Source organism: Benincasa hispida, chromosome 9 (assembly GCF_009727055.1).
Source record: "Benincasa hispida cultivar B227 chromosome 9, ASM972705v1, whole genome shotgun sequence".
NCBI lineage: Eukaryota > Viridiplantae > Streptophyta > Magnoliopsida > Cucurbitales > Cucurbitaceae > Benincasa > Benincasa hispida.
This window is the reverse complement of record NC_052357.1, coordinates 84,653,805-84,673,399: the sequence shown is the minus strand read 5'-3', so window position 1 is coordinate 84,673,399 and position 19,595 is coordinate 84,653,805. Positions and strand designations below refer to the sequence as shown.

The following is a 19,595-nucleotide window of genomic DNA, read 5'->3' as shown; positions in this document are numbered from 1 at the left end:
AATTTTGAGAAATCTTTAGTCTATGCTTGAGGACAAGTATTATTTTAAATTTGGGGGTGTGATAACTTGTAGAAATACAAGTTATTAAAGCTCAAATTATTAAAACAATGAGAGAAGGCAATAGTAAATAGGCAATATTACGATTGAACGCACCAAACTAAAAGCAAAATCGAGATCGCTAACTCTCATTGCATAAAAGCAATTAAACTGAGTTAATCTTGTATTTCTGTGTAGGAACAAGGCGATAGCACGATCTTGCAATGAGTTGGCAATCCAATGGTACTTCAAAGACGAACGTGTGATGATCTTATATAAAGGCGGTGACCTAATGTGATAAAACGTGATGGGACGTAAAGCCGATAGCAATCAAATTAAAAATTCAATTGGCGGCCGTTGAAGACTATACCGTTGCAAATCCATTGAACCTTCGGTGACCATCAGACGGCACGACAGGATATAAAAATTAATGTTGCCCATCCATACAATCATTAGTGAGATGAAGAACTATTTATGTTTGAGGTCTATAAATACCATTCAATGCTACCAAACCAGGAGAATTAATTTTCGGAGAGGTCGAGAGACTACCGAAACAACACAGAAGAGAGACACCAACCTACACCTAACCCTTGTGAGAATAAGAGTTACAAATTAGAAAAGAATTGGAGTGCTAAAAATCGTGTAAACGCCAGAGGAAGCAAGACACTGCTTACTGGCTTTACACTTACATCATCTATTGTTTTGTACTTGAGCATTTTATTTGCAAGAATGGAAATTACATTTCAATCCATGTTCATTCTTTTTACACCATACATGAGTAGCTAAATTTGTGAAGGTTGAGAAGTACTTAGCTAGCATGACTTAAGTTATGCACTTCATGCAGTCATCTTGTCTTATGTATGCTTCATTTATCATTTTGAATACTTGAAAGAGTAGTCTAAAGACATAGAATCTAGACTTGAAAGAGTCAGATTAGATCTCATAAGCAAGAGTAGAGGAGACTTAGAAATAAGTTCTATCTGCTGCATTCCCTACACATCGCATGCATCCTAGACATAGGAAATGTGTCCATATGCATTGAGAAATGTAGTGCTTAATATTTGTGTATAGCATGATCACATGACTTGTAGAATATCTTAAGAAATGTTAACAAAACCTCTTCTCAACCCTTTATCGCATATTTGTTACAACACCACTCTTCTAACGCTTTGCATTTAATTCCATCATCTTAAGAAATCAAAGTCAATCACCATCCAACTTCTTAAACTTAAAATAGCGATAAGATCAGAGATAGAGTTTGTCGCATATGAGTAATCCCTGCGTTCGACCCTGAACTTACCAATACCCTAAGAAGGCTTATACTTGGGCTTTGTTAGGAAAACTTGCATAATCATCGCATCCACATATCCTTTCATCGCATGATAAATCAACGCATCACACATCATCAAAACATGAAGTTGAACCCGTTGGTCCCTTGAAATAAAACATGCATCAATGCGAGATGGTAGTTTGCCCCTACCGATCTAATCATGCATCACATACATAAATAAATTTCATGAATAATCCTACAGCACAAATCATAACATATTATACAGATTCACACATGCTCAAGCTTCTCATAAAATTCACGCAACCAAAAGGGTAGCGCACAATCCAAATCAATCCTCTAGAAGCCATTAAATAACCTGATAAATCTAAGTTAGAGCGTCTGGCACAAAGGCACTGGTAATAGAACCACTTACCTCAAATTAAGTGAAGAAAAGTTATCTCGGCAACCAATTCCTATAATTTACTAGAATTAAAACCAAAGAATTGATCGAAACATAATCTTTAATCCCACTAGAAAACACTGATCTCCAAACTTTGAATCTAACCTCCAAAAATTGAATTTGAAAACAATCAATAAACTATAACCTCGATGGGTATCCAAGATCGATAAAATAAAACTACCAAAACTCACTAAAAACTTACCCAAAACCAACCCCGACGAACTCACGACGACAACACCGATAAGATCTGAACCCGAACAAAAGGCTAGCGGTCCTCGCAGCGGCTTCAGAAGAATATGAATAGTCTCTCTCTTATTTTTATTTCTTTTTATTATTATTAAATGCGCACTTACCGAGGGTTTATCACTTATTTAATGATAACAATTTTTTTCCTTTTCTCAAACCCTAGGCACACCTACATATAAATATACACCCACGTCCTTTTTCCTAAATAAGTTCCAATTTCAATTTAAACTCTTTCATAAATTCAAATTCTTCTCCTCTTCCTTCTTAATTAACAAATCTAAATCCAAAATCAAAATATCAACTAAATCCAAATAATTTAATTATCACTAAAATTAAAAGGAGATAATTAAATAAAAAATTTCTTAATCAATTAAATTCAAAATAACCAATAAGGCTTTTACAATTATCTCAATTTGATCCCAAATTCCTGAAATTAAAGGAAACTATAATTCAATAATTCGAGATAACTATCCTAAATTTTCAGGAAACTCAGGATATCACACTAATTTTTAAGATGCTACAATAACAAACTATAAAAAAAGGATATTTCTTATAGTGACTAATATCTTTATGATAATGAATTGTTGGCTATCATGCAATTATGATAGTCAAACAACTGGATTTTGATGTGTTTTCTGGAATTTTTGCGTGTTTGTGGATGTTTATGAAATTTGAATGTTGTGTGGGGTGAGTTGAGATTAGTTATACTTGTTTTGGAGTTCAACTTGGAATTTTTTGTTTGTGTGTAAGTGTATGAATTTTGAATGTTGTGTAGGATGGTTGAGATTAGTTATCTTTCTTTTGGAGTTCAACTTATTGTTTTTGTGTGTTTGTGGAGGTTTCAGGTTGAGAATATGTAGTCTTGGAAGTGTGTTGATTTTCTTTGTTTTGTAGGATTGTAGGATTTATCTTATTGCTTTTGGTTTATTGTGAAGGTTAATGAATTTTAAATGTTGTGTAGGACGAGATTAGTTATTCTTTTGGAGTTCAGTGGTTTTTGTGTGTTTGTGGAAGTATAAGGTCGAGAACATGTAGTCATGGAAGTGTGTTCATTTTCTTTATTTTGTAAGATTGTAGGATTTTCTTTATTTTGTAGGATTGTATGATTTTCTTTCTTTTGTAGGATTGTAGGATTTTCTTTCTTTTGTAGGACTGAAAGATTCACCTTTTGGTTTTTGTTGTTTTGTTGGATGCTATTTAGAGATGATGTTGAAAATGTTGTTGGAGATGTGTTGGAGATGATGTGAGAATTCTTTCTTCTATGTATTATTTGTCAAGACATATTTCTTTTATAGACCATTTTGTCAACTTTTCTCTTATATAATAAAGAATACTATCGACATTATTTGTTTGCTTTGTTCCTTATGTGAATATTTTTTATTTACTTAATAACGTTATACATTTTAGGTTATTTAGATCAAATAAAAAAATAAAATTAACATTAAAAAAAAAAGACAATTTACCACGAAAAACATCAGGAATTCTTATATCTCCCGACGACTGTCGGAGAACTTTCGACATATGTATAGGTAGCATTGGGAGTTCCAAACTCCCAACGCCGTAGAACACACATCGGGAGTTTATACAAACTCTTGACGATATATGTTGCCGCGTCGGGAGATGTTCTCCCAATAGATATATCCCAACCAAACTTTCGACGACTAGTCTGTCATCGGAAGTGGATCTCCCATCATGTTTTTTTTACCATTTTTTTGGTGATTTTAAGCGTCGAAAAAGGAGTATTTTCTTGTAGTGTTGCTTATCTCCAAGATACTTTTCTATAAATAGGGAGTAAATAGAAATGATAAATAAATGTGTAAGATTAAGAGTTTGTTTGGATTGACTAGAGAAAAAATATGTTTTAAAAAAATCATTTTTTTTAAACATTTTTTACAAAATCTAGTTAAAATAACTTTCAAAACCTATTTTGAGTGATTGTCAAATAGTTCAATTTTTTTTAAATTACTTATTTTCAAAACTAAAAACTCGAAAGGGGAATACAAATCCAACAAAAAAATAATTTGAAATCTACGATGTTCGGATGAATGAAAATGTAAGTCAAGTGCAAAAGATTCTTTTATCTTAAAACTTAAAATATTTTTATATGTAGATTTTTATTCTCTTCTATCTTTTCATTTTTAATCTCCTTTTTCTAAAATCAAATAGATGGTAAAAGTCAAAGAGATTGATGATTTGACTCTATTTTAAGTGGAATATAATCTCTCTCACTATCGAATTTTCAATATTTTCGTTTAATTACATGGCTTAACAACAATCGGACGTGGATTAAAATGTTAACATGCTTTCAATAACATGAAGATGTAAATTTGTGATGCTTCTCACTCATACCTCTAATATATATATATATATATATATATATATANATCATTTCTTTTATGTAAGTTTCACATGCCCCAACTTTTCTTTTTCTAGTTCTAACTCTTGATAATAGGATAAAAAGTTAACCTAACTATTTAGTGTTGTGATTAAAGATGTTCATGGAGCTAGTGGAGATGAATATTATACAAAATAGCTAAATCTAATAATTTCCTCCCTCCATTTCATTCTCGATCTCTATATTCTTCAATAAATTTTTTAAGCCTCCTAATTAATTTAAATAAAATATCCGATCTATTAAATTATTTTTATTGTCAATATACATAATCCAAATACTTAACTAGTAGTTCAAAAATATCAAATTATCAAATTATCAAACTTGAAATATAAATATTATCCATGTATAACACAATATGAAAAGATTAAGATTTAGACTGCACAAATCCCATTCTTCCCTTCTCTCTGCACATAATTTTTTAAAAAAAAAAAAAAAAATGAATTACTACCTATCCATTTTTAATTGGTGTACACAACTGGTTGCACCGAAAATTTTCATATCGACTCTTGAAAGCCAATATCGAATGAACCGTTTTTTCTAAAAAAAGGGATATGATGTAAATCCAAGGATAGATGAAGAAGAAGATGAATTTAGAAAGGATCGAAGCACAGCATGGTAGCTGATGATTGGACGCGGCGGAGGGAATGTATTTGAATGCTCATTTTTCTGTTTAAAAACAAAACGACGTCACCGCGCCGTTGCCAAATCGGTGAAGGGCATGTCAGATTTTCATGTGATTTTCCCCTTCTGCTCCCTCTCTCCACCGCCTGTGCGCCCTGATAAACTCACCCCACCGTCACCCCACCTTCACCCACCCCTTGTTTCACTTATTCCTATTTACTTACCTTACATAGGTACAAAAACAGAGGGACATTATTGTTGCTGAAGACATTTTCTTCTATATCTGCAATAATATACAACACAAACAAAAGAAATACAGTACACAAATGGGGGTTGTTGAATATTTTGAAACTTGAAACTGAAGTAAACAAAAGCACATGCATGCATTTTATTCATTCAGTTCTTTTTTTTTTTTTCTTTTTTCTCTTTACCCATACCAAATGAGTACTCTTCACAGTTAGCAGATACAACGGAGAGAGATATAATAGAGGGCTTTCATTTTTCACAACCCTTAAATTCATCCTAATTTCTTAATTAGAATAATAATATAATTAAGCAACATCTCCAAATTGGTCAAGGTTGTGAGTGATTAGGGATGTAGCTCCCGGTTGACGTTTCCAAAGGGAACCCAACGCTAGGTGCTATTGCAGCACCACCAGTAATTGGGCGGTTCCCGGCACCGGCACCGGCGGCGGCGGCTCTTTCAAGGGACTGAACTTGGGTCTTTAAGAATTTAACGTAATGAATAGCTTCATCCAACATGGAAGCAGTGTCCATTTTAGTACCTCCAGGGACTAATCTTTGAAGTATTCTAATTCTTTCGCTAATTCTCTCTCTCCTATGCCGAGCCGCTACGCTCTGTGGGTCAGTTGAAATCTTGACGTTCCTTCTTTTTGGTGGCTTCACCGCTTCTGGGTCTATGTGAATTGGTTGCATCACTGCTATTCGGAATATCATCTCTCTCATCGCCGCTACTGACCTCTGTTTCCGTAAACTCTCCGTTTCACCACCGGAGTTTCGCCACCGTGACGTGGTGGCCGGGAATGGAACAGTAGATTGTTGGGGGAAATTATAAGGTGGGTTGTTGATGAATAATGGAGGCGGTGAGGAGGAGGAGTCCAGGTGGCAATGTGGGTGATCGGTGGTGCTTGAGCTGAAATCAGAGGATGGCGGTGAGAAATCATTGTAAAATTCAGGGATTTTTTCCATTTGTTGCATCATCATCATAATCTCCATCTGATCTTCCGATTTTAGATCATCATTTTCCATAGGATTGAAATCTCTGAACCGATCCGATCCGATCAGATCCTGTGTCATATTTTTGCAAGTGACCAAGTTTCAGAAAATTGGGGAGAGCGAAACAGAGAGAGAAGGAAGAAAAACTAACAATATACAAAGAACACGCTATCATTTGATGGCCATTCCATATATAACAAATGGGTTGAATAGTACATGACTACTTTTTTATATATTTTATTTATTTCCATGAAGGGAAAGAAAAAAAGAAGGTGAAAAAAAGAAGAAAAAGAAATTTCCTTTTTTGGGCATCAGGTTATTTATTTATTTACTTTCTTTATTCGAAAAGAAAGTCTCTATCGATTGCCATTCATGGAAACGATAAATAATGAAAAGGACTTGGTGGGTGTTAGTGATTATTGCAACCTGAAATTAGATGATAATCATCTATCTGAAACGACAATGGCAGAGTTTGATCAAAGTGATCGTGGCCGTTGAAGGGAGGGGGAACAGGATAAGGGGAGGGGTTAGATTCATGCCTAAGCAGAAACTCCCAATGCTTGGATTAAAATATTGTTACAACAACAACATCTTATCTTTTTGCCTACAACAAGATATCAAAATTCTTTTATCAAAATCTTGCACCACATCAATCCAACGCTGTTGAGATGGTGTAATGTCAGATGAAATGCCCCCACCTAATCAACGGTTACCATCTCTCCACCAAATACCCTCTTTTTTTCTATTTCTTTTTTGTTTTTCCTAACTACTGTATGACTACATACTTCTTCATTAAACATTTGAATGAAAGTTTTTAGTGGGAAAAAAAAAATCTATTTTGACTCCAAACTTATTAAATTAAATCAATTTGAATTCTAATATTTCAAAGTATAAACTTTAAATTAATTTTGTAATTTATCTCTGATACACTTATTAATTTCAATGAAATAAAGTTTGGTATAAAAATAAGTTTGACTATACATATTAAAAGTTAAATACTTTTACAAAAATTCATTAGTTTCGACCAAAAAAAAAAAAGCTCTAACATGGTCTTTTAAAAAATTTATCAATTTTGTATTGTACATAAGTTGTATAATTATTCACTAAATATATCATCGAGAAAATTTTATCTTTTGTGAAATTTGGGTGAGATTTTATTAAAGAGTTCAAGATTGCAACACATATATAGATTTGAATTGAAATTCAATAAGATTATTAGTTTTTAATTAAAATGGATAGATCATGTTGGTTAAAATTAAGTTTCTTATTCAAAATCTTTTCATCTCATTTAAGTATAAAAAGTTGAACGGAATAATTGAGATGCACCTATTTTTGTGTATCATATTCTAATCACACATATTCAAAAATATTTAAAAGAGAAGTAAGAAGAATTTATTATATTATAAATTATGATTGACAATTAAATAGAAAACACAAAGATGAACGTAGTTCACTAATGTACCTAAATTATTTTTTTAAAATTTTTGGTTGTGGAATCAAAATGAAATTTTTAGACTTGGTTTAACAACCGTTTTGCATTTTTTTTTTAAAAAAAAAAATAAATAAATCTATTCCCTTCTCACTTGTTACATATAATTTGCATCTTTCTTAAACATAATAATTGAATTTTTAGCTAAATTCTAAAAAAATATATAAAAATAATTTTTTTTTTTAATTTTCAAATTTTGACTTGATTTTTTAAATATTTGATGAAAAATAGATAAAAAAAAATCAATTTAAGGTAGAAGTAATATTTATAGGATTAATTTTAAAAATAAAAACTCAAGAATCAAATAAAAGACGTTTTTGTTTTCCTTCACTATTTCTTTAGTGCATGCATCATTTTCGTTTCTTGGGTCCTAAAATCTCGGTGGAAGAATTGTTGAGGTTAGTCCAAACTCCAAAGGAAAAAAAATGTTCGCTTTTTTTTTTTTTTTGTTTGAATTAGAAGCCTAGGAAGCTGCTGCTGCTGCCGCCTGCAATAGGGTGAGATTTCTCAACTGATAACGTTGGGAACGCTGTTCGAGGCAGATCAGGATCAGGTTCTGAAACCCTACCTGCTTAATCTGCAAGTATTGTATTGCCAACGAACTCGCTCGCCCAAAAAGTTTTAAACTAAAATAAAATTATATCTTTTTAGACTCCTTTTTGGTGGTTGAATACCTTCTCAAATAGTTTAATAGTAAAGGGCAAAATCTGATGAGGAATGTAAGGTGGTGGGAAGTGTTGTTGTTTTCCTAATACTTAATGAATTGAAATTGTTTTGAAGGTAAAAAGAAAGTTGGTAAATCATCAAAAGCCGACAAGGCACAAGAAACAAATATGAAGCAAGCCATTTTTTCAGCTGACATCAAGGGAAAGAATGGAGACTTACGTTAAAAAACTTGCATTGTAACAGGAAAAAAAAACGTCTCTATGAGAAAAAAAACCTGTCTTTTAATCTGGCACAATCATTCAACTCAATGAAAAGCTACCAGTATAATTTCTCTGGCGCCAACATTTTGATTTGGTGCCCAGATCAAGGAAATCTCTCTCGATATGTGACAAACAGAGGAAAGTAATAAACTATAATATCATTTGTAAAGGGCTTTAGAGCACATACATAAAATGTGAATAAAGAGACATGTTCCGCTGCAGAAGATGTTCTTTTAGATAAAAAAGAATCCAATGGTAAAGAGAGAGACTTTGTTATCGAGAGTTTCTTTTTCTTTGTTTACACTACCTTATCTTTTCTTCCCCACTCAGCCTATTAATAGTTGTTCAAAGATAGATATGTTAAAATAATACAACTGAAACCGAACAGACCCACAAATTTATAACAAACAGACACAGAGTGGAAATGGTCCCCTTGAAATATCAATTTCAACTCTCTTTTCTTTTACATGATAATCATCATCACATTCAACTTTGGACTGATTGGGTTATTTTGCACGAATCATTCCATCAAACAGCATCTCTATTCCACTTGATTTCTATGGGGCATCATCTATTTTCTTACGTTTTTTTTTCCACTGTTGGTTGATTTTTGTTCCGTTTCTTTTAGAATGGGAAAATATTTGGCAGTCCTTGGACCTTGCCAATCATGGAAAAAGATTACCCCAAAAATTATAACATGTCCAGAACATACAAGAAGAATAAAAGAAACCCACATGACAAAAAATATTCTTATAAATTAAGGGTACCTCTCAGTGTATCATGTACAGATTTCTTATCCCAGAAAAAGGATTTTCGAATTTTAATTAATCAAGGATGGCTTCCTAATGATTCCATCAAATACTGTTCAACTTGATTATACAATTTCTAGGACACTAGATGGAACAAAGGAAAATTTAGAGGAAAAGAAACAAATAGAATACATAAAGAAAATAATAGCAATGCTCAAGCGGAATTGCCTTGTATATTTTTAGTTTGATCGCCGTCCAGAAGCTCATTAACACAAAATTGATGTAAATTGTCGTACATTTTTCTCCAATGTTGTAGCATTTGCATGGATTTTCCACAATCATACTTGAGTCTTTCCAACTCCATTCCATTGGCAGCAGAACCTTGTTGCTGAAATAGAGAAAACCGCATGTTAGTACACGTTTTTAAGGGTACAGAAGAATATGGATTATCAAAAGTATTGTGTGCCTCTCCCAGAACAGCATAAGATGCAATATAATTTAGGGGGGAGAAAAAAAAGGGGAAGGGGGAAAGAACAGAAGCAAGCACCTGAAGTTCTGTTATTTGATTATCCATAACATGAGAACTAAGGGCGGGAAACCCCATAGATTCCTTGGGAAGACCTGTTGGACCAATGATAACACCAGTGTCTTCATCCTCGTCCTTTGAGTTTTCAAATTTTGCAAGGGCAGGAGGTAGCAGTGACCGGTGCTTTCTCAAAAAACCTTGGGAAGTTGACTGTGATTTAGGGAGGACCTGTTGTCGAACAAGTAGTATATTATTTACAGGACCTGCGTAATAATATGGAACATCAGTGTATCTGCATTGAAATAATATAATAAAAATCCTGGTTATGAAGTAAACAAAAGCTAGCTACACTAGCTAGGGAAATCAATATGCAGAAAATTAATAAAGGAATGTACATTTAATAAATAAATATATATGTATATGATGAATGTACTTGAAAATAAAATCATCAAATAAAGTTCATAAAAGTGGAAGAGATTAAAAAGAAAGAGATAAAAAAGAGCATCAAGCTTCAAAACATTTTTTTTATTTAAATATACCATTCTCCAATCTCTAACGATTAGAATTACAAAGCAGAGGAAAAATCGATGAAATAAGATGTGCCCTAAAGCCTTAGCTAAGGTTAAAATTGAAAATAAAAAGCAACTTGATAGAGAAATTTATGCAAGAAATTAGGTCAGATGGTCAGTAAAAATGCAACTCCATTGATGCTTATTCGAGTAACAAAATTTGAATGGTTTAGTACCTTTTGAATGTCTGAAAACACGAATAACATTATTGGTTCTTGTATCCCAAACTCTTATTGCTCCGTCCTCAGATCCAGAGATCAACAAATTACCACTTGAGCAGTATGCCAAGGCAGTAACAGACTTGCTAGTTAAAATACAAAAGCACAATAAGTTAGGCAACATAGCAAATTCATAAACACAAATAATATCCTGCATGAAAACCCGATTACATATTAAAACGCGTCCAGATTCTTCAAATAAACCACAAGGTGGCTTTTATCAATGCTCGACAAAATTATTATCAACTTGGATTTGGTAGAATACTGGTTCCTAGTTCTTAAGAAATCAAGACACCGTTAAAAATACCCCTACTGCAAGTAAATTGTGCACTGAACATAGCAACTAGAATTTCCTCAACATTTCATTATTGTGACATCTCAAATTTTTAAGTAATTTGTATTTAATTAGCTCGAATTAATTGGGTTGTATTCTGAATTTTAGAAATTAAATTAATTTAAATTTATGGGTGATTAAAGATTTGTGAGTTGAATTTTAATTTGGAATTTAGAAATAGAAGAAATATGTTTGTGTATGATGAAAAATAGAAAGAAAAGGAAAAATAGAGCACACAAGGATATGTGGAAAACCCTAACATAGGAAGAAATAAACCACGATATAGAGTTTTTCTTATTAAGATTTGATACACCAGATATATAGAGACCACACGTTCAAATAGGAAAAAAAAGGGGAACCCTAGAATACAGTGAAAAGACAATAATGCCCCTAGGGTTTAAACCCTATTTTCAACCCTCCCCCTCAAGTCGGGGTGTAGATATCAATGAGGCCCAACTTGCTAATACATGAGTCAAAGATTTGTCTGGAAAACCCTTTTGAAAGAACATCTGCTATCTGTTGACTGGAAGAAATATAGGGAATACAAATGTTGCCACTATCAAGTCTCTCCTTGATGAAATGTCTATCAATTTCCACATGTTTCGTTATGTCATGTTATACTGGGTTGTTCGCGATACTTATTACGACTTTGTTATCACAGTAGAGTTTCATCGGATCATCATGATCTTGATCAAGATCACTTAGGACCTTTTCCAGCCAAATTTCCTCACATATCCCCAGATTCATGGCCCTGTATTCAACTTCGGCACTACTTCTGGCAACACCCTATTTCTTACTCCTCCACATAGCAAGGTTACCCCACACGAAGGATACTGATGTCGACTTTCTGTCTCCCACAGAACCTGCCCAATCAGCATCCGTATATACCTCGACGCACCGTCTATCGAACTTTCTGAACATCAACCCTTTGCCCGGAGAGGTTTTTAAATACCTCAGGATGCGCTCCACTACTCTCATATGTTCTTAATAAGGAGACTGCATGAACTGGCTAACTATACTGACCACATACGCAATATCTAGTCTGATATGAGAGAGAGAGATTAGTTTTCCAACAAGTCGCTGATATCTTTCCTTGTTAACCGGAGCACTGTTACTCAACTTATTGAATTTAGCATTAACTTCTACAGGAGTGTCCACTGGTTTACAGCCTGTCATACCTATCTCCTTAAGTAAATCCAGAGTATATTTTTGTTGAGAAACCAAAATCCCTTCTTTCGACCGAGCCACTTTCATTCCGAGAAAGTACCTCAATTTTTCGAGATCCTTAATTTCAAATTCCTCAACTATTTTCCTCTTCAATCTGTCAATTTCTGAAGCATCATCACCTGAAATGACAATATCATCTACATCCACAATCAAAACTGTAATTTTCCCAGATACTGATTTCCTTGTAAAGAGGGTTTGATCTGAGTGTCCCTGACTGTACCCTTGTGACTTCACAAAGGTAGTGAATCTGCCAAACTAGGCTCTTAGAGACTATTCAACCCATACAAAAACTTCCTCAATTTACATACTCGATGATTGAACTGTTTCTCGAATCCTGGGGGAGGACTTCGGTAAACTTCTTCTTCTAATTCTCCATTAAGAAAGGCATTTTTCACGTCAAACTGGTAGAGAGGCCAGTCTTTGTTAACCGCAATTGAGAGAAGAACACAAACAGTGTTTAACTTTGCTATTGGGGAGAAAGTCTCAGAGTAATCTATTCCGAAGATCTGAGTGAAGCCTCTGGCAACCAATCTGGCCTTGTACCTATCAATCGTTCTATCAGGCCTATATTTATTGGTGAACACCACTTGCACCCTACTGCCTTGTGCCTCTTTGGAAGGGTAACCTGGTCCCAAGTGTTGTTTTTCTCAAGCACCCCCATTTCCTCCATGACTGCAATTCTCCATTCGGGAATTTCCATCGCTGCATGTATACTACTCAATATTGTAACTGTATCTAGGCTCATAGTGAGGGCTTTAAACACAGGAGACAAGTTGTTATAAGATAAGCAACTCTGCAGTGGATACTTCGTGCAAGATCTCATACCTTTTCTTAAGGCAATAGGAAGGTCAAGAGAGGCATCATGGTCTTTCTTCTCCTCTGACTCCCTATTGCATTCAGCCTCCTGCTCATGTGTCTTATCTTCTAAGGGATCTCCTCCACCTTCAATAATGTTCTTTGTTGGAACAAGTTTTTCACAACTACCATCATTTGTATCAACCACATTCTCAGTATAGTCATTGGTGTTGTCACTATCTTATCTGTCTTTACTCACATCATTTTTAACACAAGCATCATTTTCAACATAAATGTTACCATTATCAGGGATAGGATTACTAGTACCTGGAACTGACACACGTTCTGACTCATGGACTGGAATCGGAGAAGTAACCGGCGGCGCTATTTCCTTCCTGAGATTCCTCCTATAGTACGTGATCCATGGGACTTGTTCGGTAGGCAGAATAGGTTCGTTGATACTTATGTCAAGAATAGGCTCAGGTAAGACTGATGGACTCGAACCCCAATTAGTCTGACTAGTACTCTCACCCTGATAAGGACTAATAGGAAATAAGGGTTGATCCTCGAGGAAGGTCACATCCATTGAGACTATTTCCGTGAGGAATGATGGTAACATTTGTACCCACGTTGATGAAGAGGGTATCCCACAAAGACATATGAGCACGGTGGGTAAACTTGGTTCGGCCAGGACCATGGGTATGGACGAACACAACACACCCAATCACCCGAAGCAGAACATCAAGGATAAGCCGATTATCAGGATAGAAGTCTTTGAAACAGTATAAGGGGGTTTAGGATTTTAAGACCCAAGAAGGCATTCAGTTTATCAAATGAGTTGTTAGAACAGCATCTCCCCACAAATAGGACGAAAGAGAAGTTGACAACATAAGGGACCGAGCAACTTTGATAAGGTGACGGTTTTTCCGTTCGGCTACTCCATTTTGTTGAGGAATACAGCTTCTAGATAGCCTCCCAAATGTCTCGTGCAGTGGCCACATATAGTAGGGGTTTTCCAATTTGAGACTCCATACTCCTTACTAGAATAGACCAAAGTAAGGAGTCTTCTCCCTTCCATATACGTTCTTGAGGGTCACCGGTCTTGGTTTCGGTATTCCACCCGTTAGATATCCGAATTTATAACAACCCACGAGGGCCATTTTTATGGATTGAGACCAAGAAAAGTAATTATGACCATTTAATTTCTCCCCTACAATAAAGCTAGCAGAATTTCCTATTGCCCCAGAAAATAAATCAGCTATAGATAAGCCAGGGAAAGAGGTTACCAGATTCCTGAGTAAGCTGGTAGACTTGAGGGAGTTCTTATCAGGCATTAGAGGTAGCTCCAAGAACTTCTTCGAGGGTAGTCTTCTGTTGTTGAACTGACTCATTCTGTTGTTTAATCTAGAGTTGAAGTTGAGTGAACTATTCCTGGATATAGTTAAGTTTCTGTTCCGGATATGACGAAGACGATTCACCCATCTCCAATCTGCCACCCACGGGGATTCCTTGGCTGAAACCACTACCCACACTCGGCTGGAATAGGGAAAACCCTAGGTGCAACTGGGCAAGAGCCACGGCTCGAGTCTGAAGGTTTGCAGTTGGCTGGGATGGTAGCACTGGAACCGAATGGCTGGGTCTACGCGCGAACGTCTGCATTGGAACCGAACGGCGACTGGAGACGATCGGACGTTTGTGCTCGACCGGAGCCGGTCCAGAAGGCTACGACTGGGTGGGCGCCGGACGAGTTGCGTCTATCTTCGATCGGTGTTGGTTTCTAATCCAATCGGCTACCTGTCCTCCGAGTTGGGCTGCTCCAATCGGCTGATGAAGATGAGGCAAGACCATCTGGAAGTACCGTTCTATAGTGGTTTGTATGACAACGGCAATATCTGTGGTTGTGGTGCCAGATGGCACTTGTGATTCTCCTGTTTGATTTTTTCTGAATGGTGGCTAGGGTTTCATCTCCTTGCTCTGATACCATGAAAAATAGAAAGAGAAGGAAAAATAGGGCACACACAGGAATACGTGGAAAACCCTAATACAAGGAGAAAAAACCACAATATAGAGTTTTTCTTATTAAGATTTGATACACCAGATACATAGATGCTACACGTTTAAATAGGAAAGAGAGAGAGAGAGAGAGAGAGAGAAACCCTAGAGTACAGTGAAAAGATAATAATGCCCCCTAGGGCTTAAACCCTATTTTCAACAATGTGTGTTAAACTAAGAATCACAGACACAGATACGAATACATGATACGGATACGTTACGATACGTTATATATATATACGTTGAAGATACATTATATATATAATATAATATCTAATTAATTGCTATAATACTTATTTTAAGTTAGATTAAAATAGATTCAGGAAGAGAGTGAAAACTTGAAAAAAAATCTAGTAACATCAAGTCATTGTTGAGCAACTAGAGTACACGGTAGGAAATAAGTAGAAGATGAAGATTGAAGAATGAAGTTGAGGATGAAGGGGGTGTGAATCATGATTTAAATAGTGAGAGATAAGGGAAAAATAAAGATTTAATTACCTCTCAGTTTTTTTTTAATTTTTTATGTTTTTATCATTTTTAGTTTATTTTGTTTTGGATTGCTCATTTAAGTGAACTTTTATGTGCGGAAGTGATTTTAAAATGGTTAAAATCACTTTTATCATTTTTTTAACGGTGCGCCATCAAGCCACTAGGCATGCGAGTTAGAGCGCGATAGGTTATCCCATTAGATCATTATTCAAGAATAGTGACAGTATGCATGTTCCACCAACCCCAAGCATTCCCTACATATGATATCTTAGCCTGATCCCGGTAGTGGGGTCACTTACAAGTATTTTATACTCATCCTTTTTATTTACATGTTTTTCAGGTAAGGACAAAGATACACGGGCGCCTAACAAGTGGAATCCGTGACAGTGCCAATGGGACCAAAAAACGCTTTCGCATACTAGTTCTTGTGTCATTTCCATCTTTTTATGTTTTCTTTTCATGATTTAGATTTTGATAGAAGTTAGATGTTTGAGATTTTTCAGTTAATTTTTCTTATTTTAAAATTTATGTTTTAGGGGTACCCTGAATCAGAACATTATGAAATTTAGAGCTAAAATTTTGTTTGAATTCTTTATTAAATAAAAGAGTCCAACCTTCTTATTTTAAATGTAAATGTTTATGTACAAATATATGCATGTATGAAGTAACACCCTATCAAGTGTCTTAGAAAGTCGGAACATTACAATTATATTGAAAAGGGTAAACAAATTTACAGGAAAACTTAGGGCTTGTTTGGATTGACCAGAGAAAAAAGGTTTTTCAAAAAAGTCATTTACGTTTAAACGCTTTTGATAAAAAGGGTTTAAAATACGTTTTAAAAGTGTTACAAACACTATTTTGAGTAGCTGCCAAAACCCTTCAAACTTTACCCAAATGACTTTTATTTTCAAAATTGAACACTTGAAAAGTTAAACCAAACACACTTGATGTTTAACTTTAAGATATATCGATGAAAGTTGAACGGAAAACATCTTCTATGATGAATGAAAATCAAATATATAAATACAAACCTTTGATTTGATAATGAGCCAAGAATATGCAATCCATAGTCACCAGTGGATGGGCATTTAGCATTAAGCGCAGCAGTGTAGATCTTCCCATCCCTACCACCACCATAAAAGACATGTTCACCAGGATCCAAAGCAATTACATCAATGATTGAAGGAAATATGATATTTCTTAATAACTTCCCCTTCGATAAGCTCCACACCTACAAAAGCCAAGGTAACGAACAACAGATGACTCACCAGAAGGAAATTCGATAGTTTAGGATAGGAAAGTAGTCATTACTCATTGGTGATAAATCATAAACAAACATGTTTGACATATGATATATCAGCATCACTTTGAAAACACTAAAATCCTAGAAGGGAACGTATATTGAATTAAATCGTATTTGGATAATAATATCCACCTCTCTGCACTCATTATTCTTATGCCAACTCATCCTCACATACATTGTCCATTCCAGTGTTTTATAGGTTACATCACAAATTTAGTCCTGAATTGTGTCTATTTAGCCCTTGACCTTTCAAGATTACAAATTTAGTCTAGATAATATTCTTGAACATGTTTCTAAATTCCAAGAAAATGTAAACAGACCTTAAACGTCAAGCTGCAGTTATTGTAAGAAAGGAAGATTTACAAGTCAATGCAATTAGACAGCCAAAGTGATTGTAAAATTAATTCATCACCAAACTACATGGTAATATCATCACAAAATTATATTCAACATAGAAGTGTTATATTCAATAGACTGCCAAACCTTACACGTACGATCCACAGAGGAAGAGATTATAATAGCATTGGATCCTCCATAGCCAACAACAATATCAGTAACAGGTAGATTATGCCCAGTGAAACTATGTTCATACAAATGTTTTGCTTCCCTTTGCCATCCATCATCAAATACCCTGGAATAAACATGCTAGTAAGAAGAATTTCTACAAGTGCCAAAAAAACCTAAACACACACACACGGGGCCAAAGGATGAAATTTCATACGTTAGAAGGGCCCAAACTCTAATGCAGCCATCTTCAGAACCGGAAATTAGCAGGGAGTCATCTTCGGAGAATACGAGACAAGTAACTGCCCTATAATGAGCATGCCATTTCTTAAGCAGTCTACCGCTCAAAACCTGCAACAACGAGCATGCCATCTTATACTACAGCCAAGAATGTGCCAATTAATGGAATGGGGGAGGACAAATATAGTTTTCCACAGATGGGGAATTTTAGAGTTCAATGTCACAGAATAAATTTCTAATCAAGCTTTACCTCCCATAAGTATATATCTCCAGAGAGACCACCACCAACGATATAAGTACCCTCATCGTTGGAAGCCAAGGCCATTATTGGTTCAGCCGGAAAGCTCTTAACTTCTACTTGAGGCTGCCGGGAGGGATGAAAAATTATTTAAGCACAGTATCGAGTAACAGATGGCGGAGTTTTGTTACAACAACAAGTACCTTACACCAAGACCAGTAGAGAACGGAGCCTGCGGTAGCAGCGGGATCGCGAAGCTGAGAGCAGGCGAGAAACCTTTCACCAACACAAACAAGACCGTGTGCCGGAGAAGCACAGGACTTGTAACGTAGTTGTTCTGCACCCGTGTGGAGGTCCCAGCAACCAATTCCCGAATCAATGGACGACGAAGCAACCACTAGAACCATTCTGACCAGAGAGCTTGAGAGAGGGTTTGAGCTTCAATTTCAAATTGAATATTTATGGCGGTGGATGAAAAACAGAGCTGCCGCTACAAATGCGTCTGTCTCAGTCCCGAACGAGACGGCGGCGAAAAGAATAGAGTCGATGAAAAGCAGAGTTAGATGGGGGAAATTGTAGACCGAACTAATTTCAAGGGTTACTTCTTTAAATTGGGCTTATTGGGCCGATCTACATCAATGGCCCATTTGTATTTTCCCTCTTTTAATTTGGGCCTCTTTCATTCCCAAAAATCCTCGTTTGCCATATTTTCTGCTACACTACCTATACGGAACCAACATATTTCATATCATGATTTTTTTTCTATTGTTTGTAATATCTAATTATCTCTTGCATTTTTAAATTAATTTGCTTATCTTCTTATATTCGGTTTCTGTTTAATTTTTAAATTCAAATATACTTTCCTCTCCAAATCCTACGCTCTATTGCACTTTTAATGAATTTTATTTGTTTTAGATTTGTTGCATCTCCTAATCTCTAGATTCTGTTTTTGTTTGAATTTTAAACCAAAGTATACCTTTTTTTTTTTTAATCTAAATCATGGTGATCGCTCATCGTTTTTTTCCTCCGACATTCTAATCATTGTGCAGTTGTTCTGAATTTTTTTTTTTTTTTCACTCACGGTATATTCTTTTCTCCCTTACAATAAACATATTGAAGGTGTTTTTTCTTTCTGCCTTTTTATTTTAATTACTGTATTTATTTTTGTTTTCCCCTGTTTAGTCTATCTAGATTACTTTCAAATGGAGTGATGCTTCATTGTAGGATTTGCAGAATCCATAATTTCAAGTTCAGATGTTCACTTGTTTTTCAAATGAAAAGAAAAAAACAAGATTATTTCGTGTTCTTATTATGTACCTTTTAATTTTAAGAATACTTATACAGTGTATTTTAGTTTTATTTTTATATTTCATGTTCTTATTATGTACCTTTTAATTTTAATCTCTCACATAAGCGGAAACTGAAAGAGTGAAAATGACGTGATTATAACTTTTTTAGATTTAACTTATATTATAATCTTTTCGTTTGTTTTTAAATATGATTTTGTTAGCTAGATCTTAGGGATAATTATATTTGTTTTAAATCTTTTTTTTTATTTTGTTTGAACCAATAAAGGTATTTTGGTCCATCGTTTTAATTTTAAAAATCTCTGATTTTTTTTATTTAGCTACATTAACAAAACGAAAGACATTTATTTTTTTTTTCCAATTTA

The 19,595-nt window shown here is 34.8% G+C and overlaps 2 protein-coding genes across 2 annotated transcripts; both read right to left on the bottom strand.

Moving 5' to 3' along the window:
* Positions 1-5,497: 5,497 nt before the first annotated feature.
* Positions 5,498-6,439, bottom strand: LOC120087062 (transcription factor HEC2-like). The gene has a single exon (XM_039043906.1). The coding sequence runs from the start codon at positions 6,343-6,345 to the stop codon at positions 5,602-5,604; it is 744 nt and encodes a 247-aa protein (XP_038899834.1). The 5' UTR covers positions 6,346-6,439; the 3' UTR covers positions 5,498-5,601.
* A 2,975-nt stretch (positions 6,440-9,414) lies between these two features.
* LOC120086399 (protein ROOT INITIATION DEFECTIVE 3) lies at positions 9,415-18,490 on the bottom strand. Its single transcript, XM_039043029.1, has 8 exons — positions 18,127-18,490; positions 17,936-18,049; positions 17,663-17,796; positions 17,425-17,572; positions 16,670-16,869; positions 10,700-10,827; positions 9,976-10,217; positions 9,415-9,816 (listed from the first exon to the last, which is right to left on the bottom strand). The coding sequence occupies exons 1-8, from the start codon at positions 18,328-18,330 to the stop codon at positions 9,643-9,645; spliced, it is 1,344 nt and encodes a 447-aa protein (XP_038898957.1). The 5' UTR covers positions 18,331-18,490; the 3' UTR covers positions 9,415-9,642.
* Positions 18,491-19,595: the final 1,105 nt, after the last annotated feature.

Coding starts and splice junctions, on each gene's coding strand:
- LOC120087062 (XM_039043906.1), bottom strand. CDS start 6,345: ATGACACAGGATCTGATCGGATCGGATCGGTTCAGAGATTTCAATCCT.
- LOC120086399 (XM_039043029.1), bottom strand. CDS start 18,330: ATGGTTCTAGTGGTTGCTTCGTCGTCCATTGATTCGGGAATTGGTTGC. Junction 17,797..17,935: donor GAGATATATACTTATGGGAG/GTAAAGCTTGAT, acceptor TCGTTGTTGCAG/GTTTTGAGCGGTAGACTGCT. Junction 17,573..17,662: donor AGAGTTTGGGCCCTTCTAAC/GTATGAAATTTC, acceptor TGTTTATTCCAG/GGTATTTGATGATGGATGGC.